We start from the raw sequence: 21,461 nt of genomic DNA, 5'->3' as shown, positions 1-21,461 counted from the left end.
CATTATAATGTACAAAAAAAACAGATACACTTTAAAAATTGTCATACAAAATACATGTATTTTCTTTATATTTTCATTTAAATTGCTTGATATTTGTACACTCTTTAATTTCCATTGGCAAACTGTTCCAGAATCTTATTCCACAAAAGCTTTTCCTTGTTGTTCGCACACTCTCAGACCTAAAACGTATTTTACTTCTCAGTTTGTACAAGGCCCTTCCCTCCTAATAAATTGCTTTTGAATGTTTTCCAGTAATAAGTTATTCTTGGCCTTAAATACAACTTGAATTGTTTGAAAAAACACTAAATCTGCAAATTTAAGTGACTTTGACTTGAGGAACAATGGGTTGGTATGATCCAAAAATCTTATCATTATTTATATAACGTATACATATATATGGCCACCATGCACTAAAACAACCTTTTCTGTCCACTCACCCACAGTTTTACACTAATGATACCTCTGACTATATCTATTATCTTAATCCACTCTAATGGTTTGTATTCCATAAATGTGGATCTAAACAAATGATATTGTTTGACTCAAATGATTAAATAATCACTTTCCACCTATGACCATAAAAAAAAAGTAAGATACTGGTCGTGCAAAAGTCTCAGTTTCAAAGTCGTGTTTCCCACAAAGAGCAGGAGGGAGAAGGAGTGAGAATGAATCAAATAGAAAGGGAGGTAGTCCTAAATAGAGAGGCTCGGAGAGAGAGGATGATATGTTTTGAGAGGCCTTTTCAAGTGGCCATTTCATCTGTGCTAATTGATAATTCTCCATAACTAAAGTGCTGCTGACTGGCATTTGAGCCACAAAGTGGTATTGTATGGTGATTTCTAATGTGTCTCAGTGGAAGAGGAGAGCACAGTGATAAACTCACTCTACATATGGTTAGAAACCTCTTACACCAAGATCAGGTCTGTAAACTGATGAGAGATTATGGTCCAGACACAACACATTTTGTTCATATCTAATCCTTATTATTCAAAATAATACTTTTGCATTTAGACGTAAGGTTAAATGACTAAAAACATTATACCTTGCTTTTGAGGGATGCCACTAGCATCATCAAAAAAAACAAAAACAAAAAAAAAATAGGGGCCACTCATACAGTTGGACATTCTGTATGTTTATTAATAGGGATGTATTTTTCTTCCAGGTCTTTAAAGTGTGACTGATTATGATGCCATAGTCAGGATTTCTCAAAAAGGATATTTGTATGTTTCTGCTCTCTGAGGGTACTTGTTTTCCACCAAGGTTGCCTTTAACTTTTCCTCCCTTGCTGAGTAATAACTTTATTTTCACATACATTACAATTTTGTTCATGGATCTCAAATAATTTGACCAGAGAATAAAAAAAAAAATACAGGATTGTTCATGTTTTCAGACTATATTAAAACAACTCTGACTTCCCTCTTGAATCTGTAAAAAGGGATGCAGTGACAAAATGATGAGTCTTTGCTTTCTATCTCAACAGGTTATTCAGCGCAATCTTGGAGCAGGCCACCAAAGGGCCCATCGGAGTGAAGACAGCAGGCTTCGATGTCAAGGCCCTGAGGGCATTCAGAGTACTCAGACCCCTCCGATTGGTCTCTGGAGTACCGAGTAAGTGCTGAGAGCAGCAGAAAGGACAGAAAGGTTGCTTTGAGCATCAGGTGTGAGTGGTTATTGGGTGTGGTGAGGGGAGAAATGAAGCATAGATTGAGGCTGATATCGGTGCTTCATGCCACACATGAATAGAAGACACACACAGATATATACACACACACACACACACACTATCCTCTGGCTCCGTGGTCAGGAATTGGGACAGTATGAGCAGTAGATGAGTTGTCTGTCAGGCTGTTTGTTAGAAACCACAGAAATCAATAATACGGAGGACACAGTGTAGAACTGAGGAAGTGTGTGGCCTTATCTTTTCAAATCATTTCATTATAGGTGTGTCTCTGTCACAGCTGGAAAACAGCACGATGGCAAACATACTGTGTCGAAAACCATTGATGGTTATCAGAAAGTTCGACAATGGATCACTTATTTGATGCGTTTGAAATTCAGTTTCTTAAACTGTTGGACACAAAAAAAAAAAAAAACATCTCCATCGCACACAGAAGTGTTTCTACTTGAATCTTTCTTTCACCAGACAAAAAGAACAGTGAATTGCTTGACAAGTAAAAACACTTCTGTGCACACGTCTCCACGACTCAACATCCCACAATGCAGTGCACAAAAAATATCAAAAAATGGAGACGAAAACAAACTCTTTGAGACCAAATTTCAACCTTTTACTTTATTTTATTGGTCAACAAGTCATTTACTCTGCATTTATCCAATAAAAATATACTTTGTGTCCAGCAGCTTTGATATTTGTTGTTCAGACACATAAAAATCCCCTGTAATCAATGGTATTTGTGTAGCTGTCTGTTAGAAGTCTTTCAAACATTATTAGTTTCTCTACCAGCATCAGTTTATCTCCTTGCATTCATTATTAAGGACTATTACAAATAAAATCACCTTAGATATTCAAATCATATTTCCCTTAATTCGTTAACCAGTAGGTGCAACAGTCAACATTATTATTACAGTATCATATCAGCTATTTCAAAATTATAATTATACTTTTTATGTTGAATTCTAACTTAAAAGCTTGAGAAGAATATAATTGCACAGCACTGTATCCAGTTTTTCTAATGTTTCTAATGACAGTCAGTCATTCATCTTTGTTATTATGTATTTATGAATGTTGGTGCCATGTTGTACATCTGAGTTCTTTTGTTTCCTACTGTTTTCTATGAATACCACCTATTATACCAGGGAAGACCTCACCAACGTTGCCTTTTACTTTTCTTCCTTGGCTGAGTAATCACTTTATTTCCACATAAATTACATTTTTGTTCATAGATAACAAAACAAATTGACCAAAGGATCCAAAATTACAGGCTTTTTCTAGATTTTCACACTTTAAAACAACTATAACTTCCATCTGGGATTTAACTTGACATGTATGATACCACATACGTAAGGATCAATGCAAGAAAAATACAAATACAGCTGTGTTGATGATATACACCTTCATATGCTATTAATTACAGCTGTGCAGAAATATTTAATGCATCAGTTTCATGATGGCGTCAAATCTGCCTTTTCAAATAAATGTGTCACCGTTACTGAAGTATTTAATTCTAAACCAACACTAATCATCGCTTTCTCGCTGTTTCTGTGTTTTACAGCAGTAATATATTCAAACTGTTGTCGTTCCTATCAGTACGCAAGGAAGTCATTCAGAAAATTATATGTATGGCTTGTTAACAAGTTTGGTTGTGAGTTTGCAAGGTTTTCTTTTTCCCCTAAAAAATGCAATAAACCTCATCTCTCCAAGTAGATGATTACACACAGAGTAAATACATAGAATTTGAACAATCAAAGCAGGCGGATAAAAACATTGCGACCACTCAGTAACATCCTATAATAAAGCAATGATTTCACCATTTCTGGTGTTAAAATCATCTCTGACTTTTGGATCCATTTGTATTGTTGCTGTTCTACAAAGTTTCATTGTTATAATCAAATAGTTAACAAACTATTAACAACTGATCTGTAAAGTGTGAGTTTTTATATTAGTCAGTATTAGTTATTGGTAGAGTTGGGGTCAATTATGTACATTTTTCACTTACAATCATATTTTCAATTACCCATGGTCAGTTACAATTCAATTACAATTGCAGTGACCAGCATTGTTTCCACAATCACAATTAAATTACAATATTTTTTTTCATCCATGGAATATAAATTACAATTGCATTCTCAATTACAATTAATGACAATTACTATGCTTGAAATAAATAACCTAATAAGAGCTAACCTTCCTCTTGTGTTAGCTTTCTGTTAAATGGTAAATGGACTTGATTTTATATAGCGCTTTATCACCACACTGAAGCAGTCCCAAAGCGCTTTACATATCAGCTCATTCACCCAATCACTCTCACATTCACACACCAGTGGGAAAGCTGCCATGCAAGGCGCTAGTCGACCACTGGGAGCAACTTAGGGTTCAGTGTCTTGCCCAAGGACACTTCGACACATAGTCAGGTACTGGGATCGAACCCCCAACCTCTCGATCAGAAGACGACCCTCTACCACCTGAGCCACGGTCGCCCTTGTTAGCATCTCTTATAATAATAACGGGTCCTAAATCAGCTGTAAAATACACTAAATACAAATATATATCATCTAATTTATTTCCTATCTTTTGGTTAACATTACAATTTCAGTTATAATTATGGCACTCTATAATTGTAATTAATTATGAATTAACCCCAACCCTGGTTATTAGATTATATTTGGCAATGGGACGTTATTCTAAAGTTGCAACTATTCCTCATTTACTAACTGTTAGTAAATGTGGAATAGTTGCAACTTTAGAATAATAACGTCCCAATAACATATATAAAGTTTTAACTGATACTCAGCAAGTCATTGATAAGTAGTTTACTTATTAATTTGTTACTTATTCATGATCTATTACTAATTTATGAGTTATAGTTATGAATCATTAACATACATTTAACATGTAACTTATGAATTGTTAACTAACAGCTTGTAAGTTATCTATTGGTTATCTATAAGGCAGTTATAAATCCTTATCAAACTATTAACAAATATTCAACAAGCAATGTATAACTCATTAACTGACAGTTTATTAATAATCTATTAACTACTTTTTTTTTCCTTTTTTTTTTTTCCTTTTTCCTCCTTTTTTCCCCTATTAACTACTAATAACGGTTAGTTATTATAAAGTGTTGCCGATATATTTTTGTGTCATTCTTTGCATACATGTGTTACTTCTATATTAATTTGTATTGATGATCTGCAGGTTTACAGGTCGTGCTGAACTCCATTATCAAAGCCATGGTCCCTCTGCTCCACATTGCCCTGCTGGTCCTCTTCGTCATCATCATCTACGCCATCATTGGCCTGGAGCTCTTCATGGGCAAGATGCACAAGACCTGCATTTACAACCAGACAGGTACGTACAGAAAGTCTATCTATAAGCTGTTCACTGATCCGAATGCACACACACACACACACAGCTGATCGATCGCACCGCCACGCTTCACCTGAGCACCCAGAGAAACTCTGACATATGTGCTCATCTGGGTGTGAAAGGATGCTTCACTAACCTCACATTTATGTAAGGAACTTGCTTTTTTTTTATGTCAAAAGTTTCACTTAATCAATTGTAAATCTACTGCAGAACTTTATTTACACGGCGCAGCGCTTTAAACTGGATGCCCACCTTTCTGATGACGTTGGTTCTCAACCTTTTCAGCCCCCACTGTACCTGAAGGTGGTTGAACACAGACATGAACATTGAAGACTAGTCATATGGAGACAGGGTCATCTATAAGGGGGAATAAAGGGGAGAGATTTTTGGAGCCCTTCCATAAAGTCAGTAAAATGATGGTCCATTGTGCTATGAATCACCACATTTATTTATTTATCTGAACAATACGCACTGTTATCCAGGAAGTTTTTTTTTTTTTTTTTTTTTTGCGCCATAGTATATAGTCATCTTAAAGATGTAAATCCTTGTTTTAATCAGAAATTTAAAAAAAAGGGTTAAATGTGAACAAAAATGGTGGAAAAGGTGGTGAAATGAGTTCAAAGTGTCAATATTGGAACAATTAGTTTTAAATGGCAAAAAATGGGCATGATATATCATGAATGTGGTTAAATTGTCAAAAATAAGCATTTAATATTGTGAAAAGTGATAATGGCTCAATAAATGTGACATAGGGGGTTTATAAGTGCCGGAAATGTCTTGAAAGTAGAAATAAGGTGCAGAAAAGGCATTGAAATTTGATGGAGAAATGAGAAATGGTAGAAATGGGAGCAATGTAGCAAAATTGCATTAAAAGGTGCAAAAATCTGACAAGAAGTTGTTATGAAATTAGGTTAAAATATGGCAAGTTTGGTGTAGTTGCAGAAAAAAGGTAAAAATAAGCAAAAATGGGCTGAAATTGTTAAAAAAAATATTATGTTTCTTTAGGACATCTGGCGACCCCCTCCCAGTGTCTCGCAGTGATCTATGTTACCAGTTATGTTTGTGAGAATGAACAATTTGAACAATAATTTCAATACCAGCTGCCATTAATGATTCAAACCATTGTCTGTAAAAAACATCAGGTATTAATGGATTGGAGTGTTATGATGGTGATGTTACTGGTCCCCAGAGAACCATAAGCTCTGCTCAGGGTGAGTGCTGGTAAAATACTCTCACTTATCCTATGGATCACCCTCGAGAGCCTGTTTTGAACACTTTTCCTTATCGATTTTTATGGCCGCTCTGTTTGGAGAGTTAGTGATGCAACTGCATGGGCCGATAATATTTTTTTTAATCAGATATGTAAATTGGATAGGCCTCATGCATCAATAAATTGGTATATTGACATTGTCGGAAAAGTATTCTGCATTGCATTGTGGGATGTGGAGTCCTGTAAACAGATGGATAGTGTTTTTACTTCATTCTTACCATGATTTCTTGTGCTTGCGTGACTTTGCAACACATTTTTGTTTTTTGAATGTATTGAAAGCAAAACAATGGCGTAATTTTTTTTTCTGGAATTACGGGGAAAGATTCTCGTTTGACAAAAATTGAATGTCTCGCAAATTGAGTTGAGCAATATTATGATATCACTCGAACAAAAATGATGTCAAGCGAATCACCGTCTGCCATTTGTATAGTGAAGAACTGCAAGAAAGTCGCGGTTAAAATGAAATAAAAACACTCGTATCCGTTCACGGGCCTTCACATCCCACAATGCAATGCACAAAGTTTTTCCAACAATTTAAATAAGAGAGTGTTTACATTGATGATTAAAACAAACTTTTGAGCGCAATTTTAACATTTTAATTGTTTTTTTCAAGCAAATGATCTTTGATATATTGATTTATGAGACCTACACTGTCTCTATGTGATCATATATATATATATATAACATCTGTAAAAAAGCTAATATAGTGTGTACTTGCAAGTAAGGTACTGTGGCATTTATGGTAGCATGCAAGCTTAAATTATAATCTACATTTAGGTTAAAAACAGGATACGAAACACTATGAAGTAAGATTAGTATATACAGTATACTATATGAGAATATTTGTGGTTGTCGTACCTTTAGATCTGTCAAACTTTTACTTTGAAATCAGACTTTCCACAGTTGTGAATTTGGTTTTCTTTCACATTATAATTGCAATGAATAGTAGTTCTTCCTGAAAGTGAATGTCGGTTAATCTTCCACATAAAAACAGTGGGTCTGAAGACATAAATGTACAATTTATCTGTTGATGAAGAAAATAGGTTTTCAAGATATTGGCTGAATGCACTAACTTTAATAAAGACAGGGAGAAATAAACGTATTTGCTGCTTTAATATCCATGCTGAAATTGCTTTTCTTTGTGATGTTTTTCACAGGTGCCAATGCAGAAATCAAGCCTGCACCGTGTGCGCCTGACGCGGCGTACGGTCGCCACTGTACACAGAACGGTACGCAGTGCAGAGTGGGCTGGGAGGGCCCCAACGACGGCATCACCAACTTTGACAACTTTGCCTTCGCCATGTTGACAGTGTTTCAATGTATAACCATGGAGGGCTGGACGGAAGTATTGTACTGGGTGAGTCGGGCACCACAATTCTGTGTGCAGGGTCGGGGTCAATTACATTTTTCACTTACAATTATGTTTTTATTTATGATTACAGTGACCAGATTTTTTTTCCAATTACAATTAAATTGCTATAATTTTTTTTTATCCTATCTCAATTATGTTCTCAATCACTAAAGTTCAATTACAATTAATCACAATTACAGAACCTGAAATGAATAACCTAATAAAAGGTAGCCTTCCTCTTGTGTTAGCTTTCTGTTAGCATCTCTGATACACTAAAATCAAATATCTATCATCTAATTTATTTTCTATTTATTCGTTACCTTGTTAGGCTTTATAAGCAATGAAAATATAGGTTTTTATATTTTTGTTGTGGGCATCTGAGCCTTTTTTGTGTCATTATACCCCTCGATTTCAATGTTTTTTAAATGGTAAAATATGGGACAGCGTGATATGAAACATATTTTACCAATTATTAACTACATGTGTGTAGAACTGTACATAGAACTGTAACATGGTTCCCCAGTTTTGTGTTAAATTATAATGGAAAATGTTTATAGCATTTTCATTGAAATTACAATTGCAAGGTCAATTATCTAAACTCAATTACAATTTAGTTATGATTATGACAACAACAGATTTTTTTTAATTACATTTATAATCATGCCATAATTGTAATTAATGATCAATTACGTAATTACAATTAGAATTGACCCCAACCCTGTCTGTGTGTTTGTTTGTGTATATTTTTTTAAGCCTTGACAGACAGAAAGTTTGTCTGTAATGTTTATTTATTTTTTAAATCCTAAATTGTACAATAAAAATGTGTGTGTGTGTCTGTGTGTGTGCGTGCGTGCGTGCGTGTGTGTGTGTGTGGGCGTGTACACTTGGAGCAGGTAGCTCATCTAGCTCTCCACACCTTTTCTTCTCTTGCTGTCGGCTACAATGCCACACACACACACACACACACCCGTCACTCACAGCACTCTGTGTAATTAAAGCAATCACATCAAGGGTTGCGTTTAGAGATGATTGAAATGCTAAAGCTTGAATTCCATCTGCATGCATTGGGATGTGTAGATTCATAGATTTACATTCAAAAATGTTTATCCCTCTCTCTTTACTGACAAAACTAAATATCCCACTGTGTGTGTGTCTGCGTGTGTGTGTCTCAATGTAAACTTTCAGAACATTTGGATTTACAAAATGGAAAGCTGAATATTTTGTGTGAAATACTTATGTTAAATGTAATTTGCTCTTAAATTACTGCTGAAATTTCAGGGAAGGGAATTCTAAGGAAATGTTCGTTAACACACATGTACAGTACTCCATTACTGTACGTAAAGGTGTAAAGAGTACTGATATATCCTACTCAAGTAGAAGTACTTGATTGAATTTGTACAAGTACAAGTAAGCCATACATAAAATATTCAATTGCAAATAGCTTAATTAAATAGTCCTCAAAGAAAAAGTTAGGAGTTCCTTTCGCCCCCCACATTTATTTTTGGTAATAAATCTTGCCACGGTTCCCTTACATACAGGAAACATCTCATGTATAAACTAAAAAAGGAAGAGACCAAATCTTGTACAACTGGAACTTAATTTATTGTCCATAAAAGCATATGTATAAAATAAAACGTTTGTTAAAATGTACAATTATTTTTAAAATGAAATAACGCCAAGAAATGTAATTAAAAATTTAAAAAAATGGTAGTGGCTATTCATACGGTTGTCGTATCAATATACCGACATTCTATTCGTACGCAGCGCCCCTATTTGGCCAGTTTAGGTCACTAACCCTAAAAAGTGTTGCGATATTGGGTTATAACCTAAACCTAACCCTAACTCTAACCCTAAGAGTAAAAGTATAGCTACATTTATGAACTCTAAAACTTAGAAGATAACCTCCATTCATCGCCGTGCGTTACGTTTAATCTGATTGATCAGCTATGATGTGATGCATCTGATTGTTGTCTGGTCATTTCATTTTTTGTAGTTTCAAAATGTCTGTTGATCATTTTAAATGAAATAGTGATCATTTACTCAGTAAATGGTTGGGTGTAGAACTGTAACGAGTTACTGTAGTTATTTGAAAATGTGCTTAAGTACAAGTAAAACGACTGATTTAGAAATATACTCAAAAAAAAGTACAACAGTGATGTGCCATGAGCACTAGGGTTGGGTAGGCAACAAGATATATCTCATGACATGGCAGCGCATCCATTGTTTGTGTTGGAAACACAGAAACACGGAGAAAATGACAACAACAACTCGGAACAGCTTCAGTGAGGAGCATCTACAAAGCCAATCCTTCCATTCACTGTAGAAAATACAAACAATGCTCTGACCTTACCTGTGCTGAAGGTCGGGTAGCTCAGGTATTGGTCTCCCATCTTTTAAAAGCTGTCATTTTTCCTCAAAAGAAAGTTTATTTATCGTCTCTAGCATTGTCATCCTGACTGTAGTGTTATCCCGCCAACTAGCTAGAGAACGTAGCAGCGGCCACGTTGTATCAATTCACTAATGCACTCTGAATGTACGTATAGCATTTAGCATAGCGCGGTTACGTCCAAAGGCAACGTAGAGAGCTGCCTTTTTATGCAAATAGTTTTCATCTTGGGGAACTGACTGCACATGCACAAACACACAAAAACACGCTATGGAAACAGAGGCAGAGCAGCAATGTGCGTTTGGTAGAGGGTGTGGCCTCCTCCTGCCTTACAGCGGAGTCAGACTGTGCAGCCGTACCAGAAAATAGCGCTGTTTAGTCATTTAGGCTTTGAAAAGCACAAAATGCTGACATTTTCAAACTTATAGGTATACTCTAGGTTATTGGAAATACATATTATAATTAAAACTAATAGTCAAAATATTAATTCACCCTTGGGTAGGCACTGCCTACCTTGCCTACCTTGACTGCACGTCACTGAAGTACAAGTATCATAAAAACAACGTTACGTGAGAACTACTCTGTTTCTTTCACCTCTGCCATTAAGCTATGAAAACTCAGTGATCTCACATCAGACTTTCCAAGGACTTGCCAAACAGCCTTGCACACTTCCGACAGTTAGTCATATAATGCTTCCATTCTTGCACAGACAGATTTGTTGGCTGTTCTCATTAAAATGCACTGCTATTGCTATGTTTTCACACTCTCTTGCTAACCTCTACTGCCCCCTCTCATTCATTTCCTCCTCTATGTCAATCTCCTTTTTGACTGTTTGTTTCTGCTCTCATCTGCCCCTGGTTTCTTCTTTTCTTCACTGCTGTGCACCCTTTTGTTCGTCTCACCCTCTAATCCTCTTCGTTTGCTTCCTCCTCTTGCTTTTTTCTCTCTCTCAGATGCAGGACGCTATGGGCTATGAGTTGCCGTGGGTCTATTTTGTCTCGCTCGTCATCTTCGGCTCTTTTTTCGTTCTTAACCTGGTTCTTGGTGTGTTGAGCGGGTAAGAGTCTACCTACACTGTCCTCGTGCCTGTGTGTGTGTGTGTAGGTGTGTGTGTTTTGTTTCTTTGTATCGTGGGCAAGTAAACACTGTCAGAAGTTATTATTGACCATGTAACAAGACTCCCCTGATACGCTACCTTTGAATGATTATTTTTATGATATCGCCCATTCACAATATATTCTTACACATTGTTCTCAAGATAAGAATCTATGTCTTCGGCTGCTCCAATATGTGCTTTCATTTGATGTTCAAGAAATGAAAACTACTTTTTTAGGAATAGACTTGGGTTTTGATATAAAAGGGAAAATACATTGAAAGAAATGTAATTTAAACAGCAAAATAAGAAAATAAACAAACAAACAGGAGCACGCAGAGACTACAAACCTCCACCAAGCGCCAAATATTGTCTTTTCCAGATATTGGCAGTTGTCTGGATCAGTGATCCTGATCATGGTACCGTGATCATTCAGACTTTAAAGACATTTTTATCCCCATTGATAACGTTACTGTTGATCCAAATGTCCCCATTTATTTGAAAAATCACCGTGAAATGCGCAATATGGCTCCGATCTGGATAAAGCATGAAGCTGGGTCAAATTTCATAAAGATCGGTCTATTACGAACCAAGATATCAATTTTCAAAATTCAAAAGGATCCAGAATCAGTACATTGATCTGGATTAATGGAATCTTCCATGGCTTAACATTTACCTTTGGTTAAAATTTTGTTAAAATGTGTTTAGTACATTTGACGTAATCCTTCTAACAGACAAACAAAAATATAAATAAATAAATAAAGGCATGTGAAAATATTAGTGTAACTCTTTAGTGAAGATAAAATCTAATAAAAGCTTTTAAAAATAAACCATTGAACACTTATTTAAAGTTCACGTCATGCTATTTGTCACCCATCTCCATTTGTTCTAAGAACTCTAAAAACATAGTATTTGAGGTTTTTTTTTTCCCAAACTCGCCTGTTTTCCAGAGTTGTAGCCTCTGAAAAGTCACTTTATGAGCAACTCTACACGAACAGGCTGATATGCTGCCTACTTATGCATTTTCATGAGTGGGCGTGTCTATAGACGGGACACTGACTTCCTCCTCCCCGCACGGTGACTTGAGCCGACTTCTTTCAGTCCTCCACTGTCAAAGTCGAGAAAACAATCTCTGAACTGATCTATTAATCCTTCTGGTTTCACACTTTTGCCCTTTGTCACAAGCAAGAAAACAAGAAAAACACTTCCATGCCCTCACTCACTCACACACACACACACACACACACACACACACACACACACACACACACACACACACACACACACAAATATACACTCCAAAAACCTGTTCTATTTCATCCCTGCTGACCGCCAGAGGCGGTGCTTTAAGCACTGAATATTCCCCTTCGCGCATGCGCAGTGTGAGTATGTATACCAACAATGTCACCAGTGACCCCTGGATGACCCAGAGGAAGTTTATATCTTCCGGTGTCACTCCAGGGTACTTTTCTTTTTTTCTTCTCCTGCGCAGTTACTGGAATACTGTGCATACAGCTGCCGTCGCTAGTAGCTCCGTGACCGTGGTAGGTCGGAGCAGCGTGCATTCGCCCTCCAGGAGCTGCGACGGTGAGTGTTTGGGTAGCGGTAGCTTCACCCATTAGCAACCTCTGTTGGCACAGGCCGCGTTAGCGCCGCCTCCCCCCAGCATATGGTTTGTGTTTGGTCCCGACGACACACGCTGACAAGGTAAGTAGCCGCTTATTCGGCAGATCAACGGTTGTCTTTATAAAAGTGAAAGAGATGGTCGGTGAAGGCTGCATTTGAGCAGCCTACTCCCGAAACTTAAGTTAGCCGACTTTATTTGTTTGCTGGTGGGTTGTGTGCGCACGCCCGGAGCCCAGCGTGGATTTGTTTACATTAGCATCACCGGCTAAGCTAGTGTCATCTTCTGTTAAAGAGCCCAGTCTGGGTGAGGACCACAGTACAGTGGTTGTTTTTTATTTAGTATATTGGGCCTCTACTGTGCAGGCAGCGTGCGCACTCCCTTCCCCAGTATACGGTCCCTATACTCGGCCAACCTACGGCGTCCGCGCTCAGGCTAAGCCGAGGAGTGCAGGGTGATACCAGACAGGCGGCGTGCGCGCCCCCTCCCTTTGTTGAATACCTGTGTTGACATCAGTGACTTCTCAGTCAAGCTGCGATGGATGGCTCACATATCTGCACATCTTGTGGGGTTTCTTTACAGCCAGAGGATGGCCACGACCTATGCCCCACATGCCTTGGCCCTGAGCACCTGGGGGAGGCGCTGTCAGGCAATCCCTGCATGAACTGCAGCTACCTGCCTCGGGCGGCCAGGGTTGCCAGGTTGGCGGGGGTGGAAGGCTCAGTTGCCGTAGTCGACCTCCCCCCAGGCCAGCCACCTCCGACCCGTCAGACACGCTCCAAGAGGTGGGCAGTGGCTGCGGCAGCTGCCCCCTCCAGGAAGAGAATGAAGTCTGACCATAGTGGGTTATCATCTAAAGTTGAGCAGCTGTCTGCTGAATTGGCTCAGATGAGATCCCTGCTGGCCGACAGCATGCCGGTTATTCCCCTGGTGGCTGATGCGGCACTCTCTCCCCCAATGCCAACACTAGCTTAATTTGTAGATTAAGCTAAAGCTTAATCTACAAATTCAAAATAATGAGTGGAATTTAGTTAAACTACAACTTTTATGTAATTACTTCAATAGAAAGTAAATACAATCATATTTGTAAAATGTAGCTATGATTGTCTCCTATTGTCAGAAGTGTGATAAAATGGCCTCTACAGCATAAAATAATCCTGTTTCAATAAATGACAAGAAAATATAGTCTTTTATTGAGCAATAATACTGTTAGTTTGTGGTGAATTTGTCCAAAAAATATCTTAAAAAGTAACTGGGAACATTTTCAGATTATTTTTTAAATGAATTGTTGTTTTCGAGTACACCTTGTACTGTGCTCCTGTACCCCTAGGTATACATGTACCCCTGTTTGGGAACCACTGTTTTAAATCATATCCATAATGTGTTTAAAAAATAAACAAAAAGGAAAGCTGTTGGGCGTCTTGCTGCATAGTCTGTTCTTGTATAACAACTTTCAGTTTTTTCCACAGAGATTCAACACAAAAAGGGTTTTTTTAAACTTTTGAACATAGTATTTCCTTTTTTACAGAAATATATTGTCCTCTTCCTTACTTAAATGCTCTGTTTTTCTAACATTTCCATCTTTTAAACCTGCAAAAATCAACAAAGCTCTGTTAATTCTTCTTTCCGCTCCTTATCAATTAAATGCACCCTATTCGTGTTATTTCTTGTTCTCCAAACTATTTTTTTTTAACTTTATCCATTATTCCTAAACCTCTCATCTTACTTAAACTAATTGTGATTGTCTCTGTCCTTCCCTCTTCACCCTTTCATCTCCCAGGTGAATGACGCAGTAGATTACAGGTGGCCCTGGGTGTATTTTGTCACCCTAATCATCATCGGATCCTTCTTTGTGCTAAACTTGGTTCTGGGGGTGTTAAGCGGGTAAGAGCAGGGACAAGGTTCATTTAAAACTAACATCTCTACCTTGGAACCATTATTTTTCCCTGTTATTCCTTGAGATGAATCTGATACCTGCAGGATCTGCTCATTCATTCCTTTCTTCCCACTGGAGCTCATGGTTTTCTTCTTTTCTCTCAATTCAAAAAGAATGTGCCGTTGTTTACCCTCTCTTCGTTGTTTGTGGGATTTTTGGTGTGACATACAAGCCTCGCTATGATGAATCGGACTTCAAGGATTCTTGCAGCTGAGCCTTTGTGACATCAAGTAGACAGCTAGACACTATCATTGCAGCTGGCTGTGGTGAAATCACACTCCAACATCTGGCTGTGGGACCGTCCAGTCCCCTGGATATTGTCTCTTTCAGCCCATACTGCCACTTTGGTGAAATTGTTTCTGGTTTACTGCCATTACATTTTCTGTTCTCAGCACTGATGTGGTGAAGCAAAATGTTGTAATCTCCATTCAAAGTAGACAAATGTCCTTCAACCACAAGGAAGTCGTGTATAAAAGCTGAAATCCTAAACACTGGTATGTGACCCTTGTAAACAAGGGATGGGCCATAGATTAAACAGTTTTGATTCACAAAAGCTCAGAGGGTACCGTGCGTTTGCTGTTGCGGCTGCAAAACTGAACGGAACGATCTGCCTCAGCACCTTAAACAGGCCTCTTATCTGTCTGTTTTTAAGACTCATCTCTTTTTCTTGGCTTTTTGACACCTAGTAAGATGTCGTTTTTTTATTTATTTTATTTGTCTCATTCTTTTTTACTATGTTTGAATAAAATCAACAGTATTGCTATATTAAACTCGCATGAGAAGAGCTACAGTATATAGCCCGGCAGATATGTCAAAAAGATGTTCACTTCTGGAAGAAAGCATGAACATTTGTACATGGGGAGTTTTGAGTATACTGAATCAATATTTAATGGGATCCATGCTGGCAAACTAACAGTTCTCACTTAAAATCAAGAAATCCAAGATGGCCACCATCCATTTTGCCAATTTGGAGATTTTGTCATACCTTTGGTTCTATTTGACATAGGAGCATAATCTCAGTGGAGAATTACAGGTTTTCAGGTTCAAGGAATTCAATAATATATTTTAAAATACCTGAAATTGTGATCAGAGCAAGATCCAAGATGGCCATCATAACTTAGGTTCTGTTAGACGTAGAATACGGATGATGGCTATCTTGGATTTATTGACTTTGAGTGGGAACCCTTTGTTTTCCAGCGTGGATCCCATTAAAAATGGATTCAGCATGCAAAAAAAAACCAAAACCATGTACATCTTGTACATTTTGATGTACTTCTTCCAGAAGTGTACATCTTAGCCTAATATTGCTACATATCTCCCAGGCTACTATGACATGATATGGATATTCTTCCTAAACAAAGGTACAGTGAACACAAATTAAATCAGGAAGGTGCAGAACCACTAGTAAAGTTTCTGACCCATAGGTCTTAATACTATGAAATCTCTTGGGGTTTTTATTTTGACATGGACCCATTTGAAAAATAGGGATGATTTTTTTTCTTCTAAATTCAGCTTTTTGACTTATTCATTAACACGATTGTCAAGAGAAATTGCAGTATTTGTAAGCTCTGAATTGCTTTTTGAATCAGCTTTGCACTATCATTGCTGGGTACCCTGCCACGTTAATGTGCTTTAATGAGAAAACAAGTTTTATTGAGCCAAATTTCTCATGGTGGACTAACCTGAAATCATGGTACCGGCAGTGAAAGCAGCATTGTGGGGGGAAAACTAATCAGAATCCATCACATCCAAACAGCTTAGGGGGTTTGGCTGTCTGACTCTTTGTCCGACTTCTGACTAATGATGCTGTCAGAACAACTACACAACCTGACCTTTTACCAACTGGTTGTTCCATGGAAAGTGTGAAGTTCTCTTGATTTCGAGTATAACTAATGGCTGAACAGGAAGTAGGAGAGTGACCAGTTTTGGAACAGAAAAGACACGGTGTAACAGTGTTTGTCTGGATTTGTACAAGGAAGAGCACAACCACAGATTGATAGGATTGACGCTCTGATTATAGCGTCGACAAGCGAGACAACGGAAGGTTGTCTAAATGCTCATTGATCTCTGTTCAATCTACAGCTCCGACTGAGGTTTCCAGCCTTCCTCTAAAGTATTTTTAAAGATAAAACTCCAACTCTGACTTTGATCTCATCAAACAGCATCAGAAAAGTAAAAACAGAATCTGGAAATCTATTTCTATTCAAGGTCTTATAATACGATCAATGAAGACTATCAGGTGTGCCCTGAACTGAAGTTGGAACTATTTTCAGAATTCTGTAGACATCCAAACTGAGACGATAAAGTGGTTGAATGGCTGCACTCCATACTGAGACCTTCATATAAATAGTTTAGGATGTAGAAAGACTTCATTGGCTTATTTTTAAGGGGTTCTTCAAATGAACGTTTTATCTCTAAAAGCCTTGCAGAGTTTCTCATAGCTCTCTTATTTCTTTGTGTCTTTGACCTTCCCAAACTGCACAAGTTCATCAAATGTCTCTCAGTTGCTTCTTCCATTATGACGCTTGAAACTAATTTCATGTAGTTCATCATGTGCTCATGATACCATCAGTTCGTTTGTGACTTGGGGGTTAAATATCATGTAACATAGGGTAAAGCACAGTGACTCTGCTTATTTTGGGGGTGCTGCTATCTTCGACACCTTGCTCTGAAACAATAATAAGGACATGAATGGGAGACGTGAGGAGCTCAGTGATGGCAAGTCGGCTACAACTGATCCTCCACTTCCTCCACTTTGACAGGAGGGAAGATTGTTAGAGCTGTTCGAGGGTGCCTTTGTGTGGTAATTCCTCTGGGTTTTGTACCAGGTGCACACTGCAGTTTGACCGGGAATACATTGCAGGAACTTAGAAAACCCCTGGAGCCTGTTTTATCCCAGGAGACAAGGACCAGGACAAACCAAAAAACAGACTGGTGCTTTGATACAAAAAAAGGGGTGTCCGGATATTAATGTCTTAGATTTAAGGTTATTGGTTTTAGACAAATTTAACGTGTGACTAATTCGGACGATTTTATTATTTCTGTTTAATACATCTGTTGATTTACCCTTCACAGCTTCAACCTAATCAGGTGTAGTGATTGTGGATATTTTTTAAACAGTTTTACAACTTGCATTGTTTTAGGTGGATGGGATTCAATTCAACTTTATTTGTATAGCAAATTTACAACAAAGTCATCTCAATGCGCAAAAAAATATAAAATTCATAATAGATATATAATATCATCACAAGATCCACATGAAACAATCATTTAGCGACAGTGGGGGAAGAAAACAACTCCCTTTAACAGGAAGAAATCTCTGTTGGAACCAGGTTCAGAGGTGGCAGCCATCTGCTGTGACTGGTTGGGGTTAGTGGACAGACGGACCAACAGAACAGGATAGAGAGATAGAACATCAGAGTGTCTCAGACTCATTGAGCCGTGAACCACAGATCAGGAACTGCCATCATCAGCTTCACGACTCTAAAACAGAGAACGAGAGAGAAGGGCGAGGGAAGGCACTGACTGCAGAAAAACATGATACAGTATTCTTGTATACTACTCAACAGTTATTATAAAGGTGACAAATCTCTTCCCGTTTATTGGTAAGCTAACAGCGACTCCAAGGTCTGTAAAAGCGACCGTTTATAGACGAGCCCATGTCCGTTCTAGCGGTTAGGTTTCGTTAGCCAAGCATGGGATAGGTGCGATAGGTTATGGGATCCACACATTACTTAATAAGTCATAATGCTCATTTGTCAAACTCATGGCCCGGGGGCCAAATCCGGCCCTTTGGAGCATCCAATTCGGCCCACAGGAGAAAGAAAAAAGGACAAAGAAAACATGAATCATTGTGTAAACTAAACTTAACAATATTTACAGGGGCTCACAGTTTTCCCGGTGCTTATACCACACGATTGCAGTCATTTTTAATGTTAAAATGTTGAAAAAACCTCAAACATTCTAAATCTTCATTTTTAATCAAAGTATTTCATAATATTTCCCTTAATTAAATAGAATTTGGTCACAAAATCTAGGAAAATTTAAAGTGAAGACCCTGTTGGGACTGATTACTATCACTTATTGTTTGGATATTGTCATATTTTGTATATGTACAGTATGAGTGCAAACTATGGCACAATAATGTTGAAATTACTCATTTTCCCGCTTAAAATCTGTGGCCCACTTGAGATCAAACTGCTCCGTATTTGGCCCCTGAACTAAAATGAGTTTGACACCCCTGATATAACCAAGGCAAACCCAATGCTCTACTTTATCGTCTGCACTAACCCTTACACTTTTCTACCCACGCCGCTTTCTTTTTCTCTCCTGCAGGTTTCTTGTGGTTTTCTCTCTCTCTCTTTTTTTTCTTTTACGTTGATTAAAAAAAAATTGTCAGGTTGTTCAAGATTTTCAGATTTTCTGCATTCTTTTTCTGTTTTTTGTTTTTTGCCAATGCTCACCACCTCCTCCCAGAGAGTTTTCCAAGGAGAGGGAGAAAGCCAAGGCCCGAGGTGACTTCCAGAAACTGAGAGAAAAACAGCAGCTCGAAGAAGACCTCAAGGTAGGCTGGGGCACTATGTGCATGATTGTAAATGTCATTTTTAAAATTAAAGAAAAGAAAAGAAGAAGAACCTTAACCTGCCACATTAATTCAAAGTCAATCCCAGTCAGGCCTTAAAGTTGCATCATGGAATGTGAACTTTTACACCAAGGTAGTTGATTCTGGCTTGTATTTGTTTAGGGGCAAAATGTACCAATAAAACATGCAAACAATCCTGCAGAAAGAAAAAAAAGAAATATGTGATGATCTCATAATAGGAAGCAAATGCTACTTTCAACGGTGAAAATGAGACGTTAATTTCTATTTCTCTCAGTCTCTTTGAACACCTACTGGTTTTCTACATCGGTACACAAAGATATGTTAAGTTGAATAAGGTTGGACCAGGACTCTGTAATCATTGTACGTATGAGTGCAGGGCCGGCATTCCAGACAGGCAACACAGGCGGCCGCCGAGGGTGCCATCTGCTGGAGGGGCACCAAATTCCCCCCAATTTTTTTTTTTTTTTTAATTATTTAAAAAGGTATAATAAATGTGAAACACACCCATTACAATCACTGTACATGTTTTATCTTCATTTAATATTTATATTAAAAATCTGTAACTATACCTGTTAATCTTCAGTTCTTGTTCTTGCACATTGTGTTCTTTGGTTTTAAGATTTGTGTTACTGACTAGTAAAACCAAACAGGAAAGTAGAATTTCCTTGTACAGAAAGTTTTATATCTTATTTTATTCTGATTTCACTGTTTAGCATTGCTTTTGGATTTTGCGCCGTTATTGTTCCCTTGAGACATTTGCACTATACCTGTAGGTGTTATATTGTATTATAGTGCATTAGGTTGTATTTTTTTTTTTTTCAATGGTTTGTTGTGTCGCAGAATTGCATTTTTTTGTGTTGATATTTAAAATAAATAATAATGTGTACGCACTGTACACATTATTATTTATTTTAAATATCAACACAAAAAAATGCAAATTACAAAGAACATCATTCCTTGCATAAAAGGGCCCCATTTCCTAATTTTTATTTCACTTAAACCCACTTTTGCATCTTTTTTTTTTCTGTTTTTTTGTGTACATCAATACAGGGCTATTTAGATTGGATCACTCAGGCTGAAGACATTGATCCAGAGAATGAAGACGATGGCTTGGACGATGATAAACCCAGAAACTGTAAGTCCTACAAATGGATTGATTATGGGGATGTTTGCTGCTATATAAATGATGACATTATGCCTGTGTGTGTGATGTTGGGGATGATGCATTTTCATTGTTGGTGTTGATGGGACTGGTGAGGTAAATGCATCTGAAGCAGGTTGTACAGTTTTAGGTATGCGGGCGTATACTGTAGGTTTGGAATGGTTTTTGTTATGCAAAGTGTTCATTCTATAAGTGGTTCATTGATTTCAGTCTAAGCTGGTGACACAAACTGTCTGTTTGTCTTAGTTAACAGTTTCTCTGAGTGTTACAAGCTGTTTAGATATATGGTCATTGACAGCAGAAAAAAATGTTATTTTGAATTTGACCTCCAACAGGATTAACTGCTTTCAATGCCCGGACTGCTATTTGATTTAATAAATAAATAAATAATAAAAAAAATAGAAATTAAAAACTACTGCACAAATAACATTGTTGATGGCATGAGGGTTGCAAAGGAATGGGAAATTTCCAGTAATTACCACCTGAACTTAAGCTCGGTAACTTTGGAAGTATTCAAAAATATAAACTTTTCATGGGAATTATTTAGCATCTTTTGAGTAACTGATGTTTTAGAAGATGAAGATAAAATGTATTACCCAACTATATTAAACATTCCCTGTTAAAGGACACATTTTCCTGTTGTTCCCATTAAAAGTTTCCAGCTTTAAAAATTGTTAGTTGAAATGTTATGTTAATTTGTATTATTATTATTATTATTATTATTATTATTTTGAAAGGATGCTAATAATTAGGTTTGCATATGATGCTGCTATTTATATTTACTCCTAGTTTCTAGTTAATTCAAATGCATAATTACCATGAAAGGTTTATATTTTTGATTTCTTGTGGATACTCTTTGCACCTCTTTGCAACCCTAGATGTATTTACCCAGCTCAAAAAACTGAAAATTAGTTTTTTGTGAATCTTATCTGATGTGAAGAGTGCACAGCATAGGGCCAAAATTGTATTTTGTCAACATTGTTTCTATTACG

The 21,461-nt window shown here is 37.4% G+C and overlaps 1 protein-coding gene across 1 annotated transcript in view; it reads left to right on the top strand.

The window, feature by feature from the left end:
* cacna1c (calcium channel, voltage-dependent, L type, alpha 1C subunit) overlaps nucleotides 1-21,461 on the top strand; it is a 192,323-nt gene that overhangs the window by 93,938 nt on the left and 76,924 nt on the right. Inside the window, exons 5-10 of the mRNA XM_028450528.1 lie at nucleotides 1,481-1,608; nucleotides 4,874-5,026; nucleotides 7,472-7,671; nucleotides 11,005-11,108; nucleotides 19,181-19,268; nucleotides 20,358-20,442. Coding sequence (XP_028306329.1) covers nucleotides 1,481-1,608; nucleotides 4,874-5,026; nucleotides 7,472-7,671; nucleotides 11,005-11,108; nucleotides 19,181-19,268; nucleotides 20,358-20,442 — 758 coding nt within the window. The remainder of the gene's footprint in view (nucleotides 1-1,480; nucleotides 1,609-4,873; nucleotides 5,027-7,471; nucleotides 7,672-11,004; nucleotides 11,109-19,180; nucleotides 19,269-20,357; nucleotides 20,443-21,461) is intronic.

Source organism: Gouania willdenowi, chromosome 6 (assembly GCF_900634775.1).
Source record: "Gouania willdenowi chromosome 6, fGouWil2.1, whole genome shotgun sequence".
Taxonomy (NCBI): Eukaryota; Metazoa; Chordata; class Actinopteri; order Blenniiformes; family Gobiesocidae; genus Gouania; species Gouania willdenowi.
Note: the sequence above shows the minus strand (reverse complement) of the source record. Positions and strands in the feature narration are given on the sequence as shown.